Source organism: Neopsephotus bourkii, unplaced genomic scaffold, assembly GCF_033783945.1.
Source record: "Neopsephotus bourkii isolate Nb327-2 ecotype Australia unplaced genomic scaffold, CSIRO-AGI_Nbou_v1 NB_1638, whole genome shotgun sequence".
In the NCBI taxonomy this organism is placed as follows: domain Eukaryota; kingdom Metazoa; phylum Chordata; class Aves; order Psittaciformes; family Psittacidae; genus Neopsephotus; species Neopsephotus bourkii.
In genome coordinates, this window is record NW_026902113.1 from 7,057,532 (window position 1) to 7,070,842 (window position 13,311).

At 43.0% G+C, this 13,311-nt stretch overlaps 1 protein-coding gene across 3 annotated transcripts in view; it reads right to left on the reverse strand.

The window, feature by feature from the left end:
• The window catches only part of LATS2 (large tumor suppressor kinase 2), a 50,284-nt gene that overhangs the window by 13,885 nt on the left and 23,088 nt on the right, over positions 1-13,311 (reverse strand). For 2 of the 3 annotated variants that reach the window (XM_061374411.1, XM_061374410.1), the window contains exon 3: positions 1,351-1,483. In XM_061374411.1, coding sequence (XP_061230395.1) covers positions 1,351-1,483 — 133 coding nt within the window. Of the gene's footprint in view, positions 1-1,350; positions 1,484-3,645; positions 3,786-13,311 lie in introns of those variants that run through there. The other variant, XM_061374412.1, reaches the window with a different exon arrangement.

Genomic DNA, 13,311 nt, shown 5'->3' on the forward strand with positions numbered 1-13,311 from the left:
CTCCAAGATTTTGCCAGGCACAGGGGTGAGACTGACTGGTCTGTAATTCCCTGGGTCATCCATTTTCCCCTTCTTCAAAATGAGGGTTACATTTCCCTTTTTCCAGTCATCAGGAACTTCATCTGACTGCCATGATTTTTCAAATATGATGACCAGTGGCTTAGCAACTTCATTCGCCAGCTCCTTCAGGACCCGCAAATGGATTTCATCAGGTCCCATGGACTTGTGCACATTCAGGTTTTTAAGATGGTCTCGAACCAGATCCTCACCTGAAGTGGGCCCAAGGTCTTCATTCTCACAGTCCCTGCATCTGCCTTCCAAGACTTGGGTGGTGTGGTCAGAGCCTGTGCCAGTGAAGACCGAGGCAAAGAAATCATTCAGAACCTCAGCCTTCTCCAAATCCAGGGTAGCCACTTTTCCTGGTAGCTTCCAGAAAGGGCCCACACTGTATCTAGTCCGTCTTCTATTTGCAATGTAACTATAGAATCCCTTCCTGTTATCTTTCACATCCCTAGCCAAGTTTAATTCTAACTGGGCCTTAGCTTTCGTAACCTGGTCCCTAACTTCCTGGACAACATCCCTGTATTCTTCACAGGCCACCTGTCCTTGCTTCCACCTTTTATAGGCCTTTTTTCCCCTCGAAGTTTCCTCAGCAGCTCCTTATCCATCCAAGAAGGTCTCCTGGCCCTCTTGCTTAATTTCCTTCTAGTCAGGATGCAACACTCCTTAGCTTGTAGCAGGTGATCCTTGAATACTAACCAACAGTCTTGGGCCCCCCTGCCCTCTAGGGCTATATCCCATGGAATCTTACTAAGCAGGTTCCTGAAGAGGCCAAAGTCTGCTCTCTTGAAGTCCAGGGCAGTGAGCTTGCTGCACACTCTTCTCACTGTCCTGAGGATCTCGAATTCAGTCATCTCATGATTGCTACAACCAAGGCTGCCCTGGAGCAAATGGTTATATTCCCCTTCAATTTTCTTTAGCTTTCACAAGTCACATGACCTGAACCATTTATGCCTAAACAATTTCCTTTTAAAATCTTGATTTCACAAGGTCTGCAAGAACAGTGGCACTGAGCTAACAGGCTTGCCCACTAGACTGCAAGTTTTTCTAATTAATGCAATGTTTTGAAACGGAATCAAGTTGAACAATGTGCACATGGACAATTTTTGCCAAGCAGGTGAGTTGTATTTAGCCTCCAGCCCAGCTCACCTGGCAGGGCTATGTTTGCTTCACTGTCTCCTACACAGCTACTACTGAACACTGGCATCCACTACTTCTCACCAGCCGCAACTCTCCTAGCTTATTGCAAGAAAGAAGAACAAAATGTAAAAAACCAAAGCTCATGCTTACCTGGTGAGGTCTGCTTAATTACACGCACTATCTGTTCATTTCTAGGATCCAAGTAGCTCATCTTACTGATATACTCCAGAGCTGCTTCAATACTTCTGCTACCTGTCTGCTTCAGTGCTCGCACAGCCATCTCCTGTATAAAGCAAACAAGAATTGAATCACACTGAGACAAACCCCAAGCACTGTACTGCAGGACAGAAAGCAGCTAAGTGTTCTTACAGCTATAGAAACATTTTCAAATTCACACCAGCTCACAGCTGGCTGAAGCCAAATGAACACATATTTTGAAAACATCTGCATGCCATATACAACTCCAACATTAAAAGAATAAAGTTAACAAAACACACAACCTACCCAGACTCTGGCAGTTAAAGAAGCATCAAACTGTAATGTGCACTTTAAGATTCCTTAAAATAAACTTTGAATCAGGTGTGGAAAAGGCAGCATAGTTTGACATAGGATGAAATAAAATGAAATACTTAGCTTTTGGAATTTGAGAGCATGGCTCTGAGTCACACCTGAACACAATAGAAGCTTTTACCATTTCACAGATGCCACAAGAAGGCAACGAGGTGAGGGCAGACTTCTGCTAACTAGTCACTGGGGAAGACAGACTGCTGCTTTCAGTGCAGCTGGGACATCATTCTCTCTCTATTTGAAAAATAACCAGGCATACCAAACTGCATTTCACACCGTTATCTTTTTAGCTGTATTTTGTTGGGCACACAAACATCACTGAGAAGTTAATATGGGTGCCAGACATACAACCTGAAAACTAAAACTGGAACAAATACGAATGCTGTAGTTAAACTACTCTAACACAACCACAGTTAGCATCCCCTGGTCTATGGCCAGCAAGTCACATTCTCCTGCAGTTTGTTTATACTTTTACTTAAAGCTCAGGTATATAAAATACCTCTCAACAATGATTCTAGCTTCTGGTTGCAAAGCAAGATCCACAAATTGTCACAAGGTTGCATAGTCTTTTCTGAAATGACAGAGAAACTGAAATCCAGAGCTTTAACACTGAATTCAACTCACTGGACTTCACCCATTAATAAGTTCAATACCTCATCAAAAGTAGTTGTTAAGCACCTTTCTATAATCATCTCCAAAAGGTAATTCATAAAATAGATATAACAGGAGATAAAGTGACCTTTGGTGACAGAAGATTAGAGGGCTAATTTGAACTGGACTCTTCACTGAAGTTGGATGAAATGGATGTCATTGTCAAGAACAAGGGCTGGACAAGTGAACAATGAGGTGGACTGAGAATGGGCTGAATGGCAGTTCTCAGAGGATTGTGGTCAGTGGTGCAGTCTAGCTGGGGATGTGTAACTAGTGGTGTCCCCCAGAGGTCAATACTGGGTCCAGCATTAAGTTATTCATCAATGACTTGGAGGACAGAGTGCCTCATCAGCAAGTTTGCTGATAATACAAAACTCAGAGGAGTGGCTGGCACCTCGAAGTGCTGGGCTGTCATTCAGAAGGATGTGGACAGGCTGGAAAGATAGGCAGAGAGGAACCTTTTGAAATTCAACAAAGGCAAGGGTCCTGAACCTGGGCAGGAATAACCCCCTGCACCAGTACAGGCTGGGGGCTGATCTCTTGTAAAGTAATGCTCTGGAGAGGGACCTGGGGATCCTGATGGACAACAAGCTGTCCATGAGCCAGCAATGTGCCCCTGGGGCCAAGAAGGCTAATGGTATCCTGGCCTGTATTAGGAAGAACATTGACAGCAGGTGACTCTCCCTTCTCTGCTCAGACCTGGTGAGGCCTCACCTGAAGTGCTATGTCCAGTTCTGGACTCCCCAGTACAAAAAAAGACATGATGCTCCTGAAGCAGGTCCAGTGAAGGGTTACTAGAACGATTAAGGGTCTGGAGCATCCCTCATATGAGGAAAGGCGGAGGGAGCTGGGCCTGTGCAGCCTACAGAGGAGAAGGCTCAGGGAAATTTGATTAATGTGTGCAGGTATCTGAAGGGAGGGTTGTCAAGAGGATGGTGCCAGACTCTGTAGCGCCTGATGATAGGACAAGAGGCAATGAGTATAAACTAAAATGTAGAAAGTCCCATCTGAACATGAGGAAGAACAACTTCACTGTGATGGTGACTCAGCATTGAATAGGCTGGCCAGAGAAGTTGTGGAGTCTCCTTCCTTGGAGATATTCCAAGAGCTGTCTGGACACAATCCTGAGCATTGTGTTCTATGTGGCCCTACCTGAGCAGGGAGGTTGGACTAGATGACCTGAAGTGGTCCCTTCAACCTCAACTATTCTGTGATTCTGTGACTCACCTGCAAATGCCAGTATCCTATTATCTTGCCACTTCACTTCTGTTTTTAGGGTAATACTGCCATCACAACCCGCCCACTGAGCGCTGATCTGATGGATTTTGTGCCTTCCTGGCTTGGGTTACCAACTGCAGAAGTGACTCCTGGATTGGCACAAGCACACCTCTCCCATGGGTCAGTTCTGTGCACTGGCACTCAGGTAGCCCCAACATGTATATCCCTTTCCCACACCATCTGGAGCAAAGACCAACTTTGTTTGCCTGAACTGCAATGTACATGTAACATACTCGCCGAGTGTTTACTTTGCAAGGGAGGATCGTCTCAGGTGACGCTAATTCACACTTAGCACAAGCCTACACGCTGGCACTTGGCATTCTGCTTTGCTTATCTCAGTCCCCTCCTATTCCCCCCAAAACAGCAGCATATTCTCCATTACTCAGAGGTTCTGCTTGGGGAACAGCTATAGCAAAACTGAATATTTTTCATACAATTTATGACTCATAATTCATAGAAAGGCAGTAGTTGGTTTCACATTTCCGATAGCTGAAATATTTCACTGGCATCTACACATTACTAAGGGTAATTTTAAATCAACAGAAAACTATTATGAACAAAGGAAAGAATTTCCCACAATGTTTTTTTCCTCCCTGTTTTCTTCTTCTGGATATTCTAAAGTATTAGCAAATTCTCATCCTAGTGCTCACCATTCCCATTATCCAGGGACTCTGGGCTTTACAGCCCAGTTCCACAGGGCTGCTAACATACTCTGGCTATTTACACCAGCTGGATCTAGCGCTGAATCACAAGTCTTGAAGTTTCCTAAATCAAATGTGCTCCACATACACATTTGTGCTGGCTTGGATGTTCAGGCTTTTTTTGATTTTGTCTGCAATGGAGTACAAAAAGAACATATGCTTGGTAAACAACTGCCTTAATGATTAATAAGACAGCCCGTATAATCAATTTTCCCTCTCTTAGCTGTATACAATTCAAAGGGAATAAAATAGGCTATTTTCTTTATCACCAGCATAGTGGTATAATCTATGAATACAATCCGCCTCCCTACTGTGGCACTACTTCTTCCTCTTTTGCCATTGCTTATGTCAGATAAGCAGAATAAAAATGACACTGGTCTATTTGAAGCAGCACATTCTACCTTCAGCAGATACATGATGGGATTCACATTTAAACTTCAGGTTTAATGGGAGACTAAAAGCCAGTACATTTCACTGTGGGCTGTATGCTAACCTAAGAGGGCCAGCAAGAGCTCGGGACCAGCAGCAGTCTTACCCTCACAAGCCCCCAGTGCAGCTGAGCCCACTAATCCAGCTCACTGCTACTCATCTGTCATTAAGTCAGCTCCCACCCTCCAGAGGGTTTCCTCATTACGTACCATGTTTGCTTAGCATCCACATTACTACTGGAAAAAATGAAGTAGGTTTTTTTGTGGTTCAAAAGAACACCTGTGACTCCCCATACACCACCCTATACCTCTGGCCCTTTGCCCTGTACCTCTCGTAAAACACCAACAGCCTCAGTTTCTGATGCTGGTTCACAAAAGCCTCGTGGCATCTCCAAGCAGACAGAGAGCAACCAACAAAAATTAAACATTCCACACACAAAAGGAAAGAGTTTTTCTCAGAGACAGATCTCACATAATCATAATTCTCCACCCAGGAGATGCCTCTGAGGGCATGTGATACTCCAGGAGAGTGGAGGGCAACAAGGAGCTCCAGCACTGTTAACAGTGGCCTTTGGCCTCCTCTGTATTGTTTTTCACATTGCCACCCTCCATGCTCACAGCTTTCTCTCTCTGACAGCCACCTGAAAAGGGTTCTATTCATTTGAGCACCTTTTCATCAGGGATAGGCATCAAGCTGATGTATGGTTGGGGCTTGGAGGGTGTGCTTGATGCCCAAGGCAGCTGCTGGCTAATGGGGCATGGTGGCCCTCTCCTTCCTGTATTCAACAGTGATGAGGTTTGCTGAATGAGGGAATGTGGCTGGGACAAGGTAGCAAAGTGCTGGCCTCCAGGATCCTGCTGAAGGGGAAGCTACCTCCCTGCTGGCAGCAGGACCAGAGCCTGTGCTGCATTTGCTGGAAATCAAAATAAGGACTCTTCTGAGGGATGGGAAGGAGGGCAGAAATGGATTATGCAGCATCAGTAACAACACCTGTTGGAGAGTGGAGGCTTAAGTAAGATGGAGGGTGCTTGTAAGAAGCAGCAGAATGGCTCAAGGACAGAAATCAGTGCCAAAATTTTGCAAACTGATACTGCAGACTGTAGAAGGGCTGAGGAAACAACAGACACTGGGCAAGGATAAAAGTGCACAGCTAGTTGACACAGGCAGAGCTGGCTTGATTTTATGCCTCTCTGAAGTAACCACATTTTAGAAAGAGAAGGGAAAGAAGACCAGAAATGAGACCTGAAAATAGTCCACTCAGAGCCATATCCAACACCAAAACATTCAAGGATGTACAGGATCAAACCCAGATCCCTCTCAGTCAATAAAGATATCCATTAACTGCAAGGTACACTGCATCAGGCCCTTAGCTTCAGACGGTTTCCTTTTCACAAGGCCAAATGCTGTGAGCCACAGCATGTGTTGAGAAACCAGCTGCTAGCTGTGCTGTGCTAACCCCACAGACACTGGCAGGCTGCAGGGAGAAAACACAACCCACTGCCAGTGTACAGAAACCGCAATAGAACAGCGTGGTACTGGCTCCAACTCCTTCTTTGCATTCTGTGTATTCCCACTGGAGGATTCAAACTCCCTGTACAGGGCTTTTATGCACCTTTTCGCTTCCAGACATCGCTAGCTATTGGTGAAAAAATAAAACAGAAAAAGTAAAGGTGAAAATATGCTTTTACAATTAACTCTAAAGTACCTTTAATTAACGTTACAGCTGCAATATTAAAATGAGGCTTAAGTGGCCAGCCATGGATCTGGACAGATCTAACGGAAAACCAAATTCAGCCCATGAAAGCACGAAGCAGACTGAAGCAACTCTGCAGGATCCCAAAGTTGTGGGTTCACAGAGAAAAATGGGATGGAAGGTGTTTCCCAGCCAGTTCTTACAGAGGGCTACCCAAACCAGACTGCTACACAGTCAACACGCTCTCTGTTATTTCCGCAGTCTTGAGATACTAGAAGGCAGCTTTCCACTAGATCTCAAGATTTTATTAGAAGGAAGGCCACCTTCAAGCTCAAATGCTCAACAGCAAAAATCCTTGTTTGATGGTAAACAGATATTTGGATGTGTGTGCACACAGACTTCACCTCGCTCCGTGTGCTGTAGGCAATGTGAAAGGCTTTCCCCATGTTCCCCTCCCGCCTGGCTGCACTCCACCAGCGCTGGCAGCTGCTTGCGTTCTTGCTGTACTACAGGGTTGTCCAGCAACATATTTCATTCAGAAAGCTCCTCGTTGCCAAGATGTATTTATTATCCAAGTGAAGATTGCACAAGAGGTTACAATAAGTAAGACTTTTTCCCAAGAACATTGTGTCTGAAGGAGACAATAGGTGCTCCAAGATTTGGCAAGGGGAATTAATCGCTAACAACAACAGAAATTCATTACTTGCTTTCCATTCACAAAGAAGGATGGGCGACAGATGCAGGAAACAGATACAGGTTCCCTGCGGAAGGGAAAAAAATAAAGCTCATGCCAGAAGAGATGATGCAGAATCGATTGCAAACCTTTCTGCAATAACCTACCATTGTGGGAATTTTCATTCATTACTTTAAACATGCAAACCCTAAGAAATTCAGGAAACAATGTGTAGAGTATGTTCTGTCAGGGTTGCTGCAGCCCCACTGAAACTTACTTTGCAACATTCTCTCTCTGTAATTATTCTCTAGTTGGATGCCACATCCAATTTTGTACTCTACTTTTGCTGTGCCTGTTTGCACGTTGCAAACACCAGGGACTAAATTTTGACCACGAATTCCCATGCCTAACTATAACTCTGATTAAAATATTCTAGCTACATCATTAAGACACCATCCTGAGAATCATTAGTGCTCTTCAGTTCTAGTCTATCAAAAAAGCAGGAGGAAATCAGCCCTGGCAGAAACCTACTGAATGTCCAGTGCTTTGCCACAGGATCACGTAGTCCACTCATAAACTAGGTAACCCATTCAGAAACTAATGGAGATCCATCTATCCACAGCTAGTGGGGGGCTTTTGCCTCCCTCCCCCCTGCTCCTGTTACAAAGCTCCTCCAAAGCTATACTGTGCTGGTCGTGAAAAATCTCCCTCTTCCTTTCAGCCTAAACTATGCAGAGTCAGTTTATTCCCTCTGCCTTTAGTCTTTTAGTCCCTCTGCCATAGTTTTTTTACTTCAGCAGCTCTGTTTCTACAGAGAGCCCCCTTCATCGAAAGTGGTGCTTGCAGCTTGCCCTCCTGGACTAAACAAACTACCTTCTACTTTTCTCTTGTACAACAGGCTCTTCGTTCTCTTTATCACTGTAATAGCCCAGCTTTGTATGTGTTCAGCCCTAGTCTGAACGAGGAGATGGTTTTGATAAAGAGCTGCAACCACCACTCTTGATGATGTGCAAACAGTGGCAGAAAAGTTACCCTTGCGGTAAAGTCACTCCTTTGTTGATCTCGGCAGAGGAAGCTTAAATTTGGGACTTTAATCCTGGCTTTTAGTCCTTGCTTGCAGCATTTCTACCCTTTAAGCTCCTGAATTTATTTTCAGTTCTGGGAGCACTCCAGCCCTTAAAGCCATCCATTATCTTAATTGGATGCTCTGATTAAAGAGCCCTGCTCTGCTCTGCTCTGCACTGACTGCGCATTCCCACTTCACATTGTCAAGAGTGCTTCCTTTCCCTTTTTTTTTTTTTTTTAAATACCAGATTTATTAATGTTAAAAGCATGCAGAACGGACACCCTCTAGTACATAAAGTTGGGGCAGACAGGAAAATAATATGGATAGGTGATGAAATATTAAGACTCGCTAAGTTAAAACAAACGAACATATGAAAAAAATGACTGTAAATTAGGAATGGGGAATTAAAGGTATATTTTTTATATAATGCAGGTATATTTTATATATAATTTCAAAGGGATATTTGAAGAACTAACAAAGGGAGTATGTCTAAAAGATAGAGGCAGGACTTTGGACATGATACAATGCTCTGGTAAACGTCCTATCAGAAGAAAAATTAAAATAAAACTAACATGACATTTGCTGCCACACCACTGCTCATTCTTCTTACCTTCAAACTCTTACAGTCTTTGTTTAGACACACTCTCACCTACAGAAGGTAGATGTATTAACTACTTTGTGTTTGTGCAGCATCCAGTACAATGCAGTCCTGCTGCTGTTCTGTATATGGCAGTATGACAACTTATTATTAAAGTAAGGTAATTAAGTCCAGCCCAAAATATTCAACTTTGGGTATCAGGCAAAAAGATATTGAAGGGCCAAAGTGTCCATTCTCCTTGGTCCCAGGACAGAAACCCTTGTATTGCTCCCACCACAAACCAACCCTGAAATAAGACTACCTTAATCCTCTAAGCCAAGGGTTAGGGTTAGGCACATTTCCTATAGCTATGGAAGGAATGAGGCAAAATGAAACTAAAGTAACAAGAGATTAAGAAGCATCTCTTGATGATCAAGGTAGCAACAGGATAAGAGCAATGGGTTCAAACTAAAACAGGGGAAGTTCAGGTTAAATGTTAACTTCTTTACTGTGGGGGTGGTGAGGTACTGGAATGGGTTGCCCAAGGAAGTTGTGAATGCTCCATCCCTCGCAGTGCTCAAGGCCAGGCTGGACAGAGCCGTGGACAACATGGTCTAAGGTGAGGTGTCTCTGCCCATGGCAGAGGGGTTTGGAACTGGAAGACCTTAACGTCCTTTCCAACCCTAACTATTCTATGCTTATAGTTACTCAAAACGTTTCCAGTATCTTTTCAGATTTAAAAGCTCTGGATGATTAAAAAGCAAACAAATGAAACTGAAAAATAAAACCAACATCTGAAATTTATCACACTGTATTTTATTTGCCCTACAGCTAATATAATGTTCTTTCACAAGTATCACAAAAAAATAAAAACAGAAGTGCCATCATGACACCTCTCTACTGTTTTTGCCCAGCTGTTCTTCCTTAAGTTCATGACTAATGAAAGCTATTTAAGTTATTCCAAGAAAAGAAAAAACACTTTATAGACTTAGCAGCAGGGTACTTTTCAGGAACAGCCACCGTATCACCTTCACTAACTTGGAAGGCGTATAAGAGAAAAAAACCCACAAGCTGAAAACAGTAACATGGAAATATGACATAGCTCCTTAGCAGGTGTCTCAAAAGGCAACAGTTACATCAAAATACTTGTTTTAACACTATGTGGTTTATACCAAGTAGGATCATATAACTTCTGTTTTCATTTTCCTGTTCTTTTAACTGAAATACCATAGTACATTCTCCCACCCCAGCTGCTTGTAAGGCACACTGTGTTTGGCCATGGGTGTTTTTCATGGAGGACACCTGCCATTTTACACTACAGTCCTTGCGCTCCATGAGTTGTTCAAATACGACTCTTTGCATGAAAAGGAGATATATGAACTTCAGGCTATATGCCAACCCAGGGTCCCAAAGACATTTGGAAATAAACCAAGCATGGCCGTTCAACATATTTCCAAACAAATGAAATGGTTTCAAACCAAATGGTGACTGAGTATTTGAAGATTCATTTGAAAATGGAGTATTTGTAAGAAGGCATCTCCAAACAAAGAGCACATATGCAAACACTTCAAGAAGCTCTGATGAACGATTCAAGAGATGCAATCTGTTTAAAGCAGAAAAAACCACACCACACTGCAATGTCCATTTTCAAACCCAATCTAAGCAGACAATTCCTGCTGATGTCCCTGAGAGCACGTGTGTACATACACACATATGTATGTAGATATTATGTCATGGTGGCATGTCTGTATATGTGATTTTGTTGAAATTAATCTAACTTCAAGTAAACCTGTAAGTCCTTTAAAAGCAATGAATTAAAAAAGACACGACACTGTCTCTCATTGAAGAAATAAGGCTCTTATTTGCATCACCAGTTAGACAAGCAATTTCATTAGCTATATTTATATATACATTTATCATAGCATTTCTGGGAAGCATGTCAGGCACTCTGGAAAGGACAAGGCCTGCAGGAAGCTGGAAGAAGTCCTGCTACAGGCAGCAAACATGAACTCTGTATGAAGCTCAAGTGTCATGAAAGAAAAGTTACAAACAGGCATGAAAAAAGAGGCCATGGTATGAACAATAATGGAAAGACAGTGAAAATAATCAAAAGCCATCAGGAATATAACTTTTTTTTTTTTATTATCTTCTTTCTTCCATGTAGGCTGGGAAGCAAGAACACAGCCCAGTTGCTTGGTCCCAGCCACAACAGAGACACAAAAGGAAGGGGAGGAGAGTGCAGAGCATCACAGAGGCGGCTTAACAGATAGACCTGAGGCATAGTGATTAAAAGACTGTTCTCCCTGTCTCCCCTGGCCTTGGAAAAAGCCCATCTATGGCTGAAAAGCTGGTGGTGAAAGCCTGGTTTCTCTAGATATTTGGTGGAGAGAGCGACACAATTAGCACCCAAGATACACAGTAACTTGCTGCCTACCTCAGGTGCTCTAATGTCCCTTTCAGAAGATACCCTTTTGCCCAAATTTTGACAGAGCACAGGCTCCTGATGTAGCAATCAAATTTGGCCAACAGTAACAGGCAGCAGTAATACTTCCCCAGCTACAGAAAGCTCCCATTCTGGAAAACACTTTGCTTCAGACCTCACATCAGAATAGTGGTGTAAGGAATGAGCACACAGCATTCAGTTCTGAACGCATGTGGTACTTCAGGATTATCTATAATTATCTATTATCTACCAGAATTCACAGGCCAGGTTTGCATTAATGGTAAAATAGAGAGGAAAGTGTGTACCAGTAGATATTCACTGCTCAAGGTGCCTGTTAGCTCCTTTCTACTGTATTGGCACCCAAAGCCTTCTGAGCTGTGCTAAGCCCTACACAAACACAAGGGAAGAATCCTATTCTGAAAAGGATTTCTAATTTCAAACATAACAAAACAATTGTATATACAGCCATAATTGTTCCTCATTACTCTTTAAGTCTGCTCATTGGACAGCTATTTAAACTATTTAGAGTTCAGTCTAACCAAATGACCCACGGTGGGTGCATCAACAGACAGAACATTGCACAAATCTCATCTTTCCCCAGAACAGAGGGAACTGAAACCAGAAGTACTATTATGTGCTAATTCAGAAATCTTACACTGAGGCAAAATAATGTTATTTAAACAGCTTTTACAAACTACTGCATTGCCAGGTTTATGTTACAGAGAAGCGTAAAAAAGAGCTTTGCTTGCTTCATGCGTGCACAGGTCTGTACATAGCTTCCTTCCAAATCACACACACAGGTCTGTACACAGCTTTTTCCCAAAGGTGCAATCTCACTTCCCTGAAATCCATTCACTTTAGTTACAGGAACAGGGAACTTCCCACCCCCTGAACACAGTCCACAGCAGGCTCAGCCTCAGCTCCAGTTCACTCCTGTCCCTCCTGACTGGCAGCCACTGTGGCTGACCAATACTCTGCCACACAGTGCCTCAGCCACATGCCTTGCTTTAATCAGCAAAGATTAACTTGTTCCCACAACTGAAGTGGCACTATTCATCAATACTTTTAATACTACAGAGGTAACGTAACACCCTACAAGAGCTTCTGAATTCTGAAGAAAGGGAAACAGATTCAAGTATAAGCAAATGAGCTGTCCCAAAACAAGAAGCAGCATCATACTGTATTGTTCACTGAAAACTCCTTCCAGATTCCTGTTAACACCTTTTCGTAACTGGTGTTACCAGTTATGTTACTAAACATGCCACCTCCTTTTCATATCAAGCCCAACACTGAGTGAGATCTGAGGCTTACAACTGTAACTCAAGGAACAAGAGCTACCGATCTGGTACTCCAAATCAAATCCTTTCTACACAGTAGAGAAGTCCAACCCTCTGTATTCAAGTGGCTAGTCTTGAATACAGCATCTCCCATCTTCCTCTCTTCTACAGTCTTTATCTTAACAGTAAAGAATTGTAGAGGGCAGTGAATCCTCTCAGCAGCAACACTGAGCAGCAAGATTTCCCCAAAGTGATTAGCAGACAGCATCAGGTGTTACAGCCTTTGTAACTCAGAGGAAGACAAGCATGGGGCAACAATCTTCAAATACTTAGTCACCATTTGGTTTGAAACCTTCCTCTGGATCAGTATGATTTACATCTTGAAAGCAATAATGGATTTAGAAACTGAATTTAAAGACAAAATTTAGCTTGAAAAGACAAGAACAGAAAGCACTTTCCCATCATTTCTTCAGAACGTGTACTGAAATCCCTAGGAGAGCAGAAGCCATGTTACGCATTTCATCAATACAATCAGAAAGTTCTCCCACCCAAGAGAATGGGCAGACTTCAGCCAGACTAATTCTTCCTTATTCCACTTGTGCCCTTGTCTGATTCAGACTAATGAAACATGCAAATCTGGCCACTGGTACTGACATTAATACCAATGGAAGAATTATAGGCCAATTTGAGAATATAAACAAACACGGCAGCACCTAGCAAAGAACCAATGCAAGTTCCTCGGGAAAAAAAAATGCC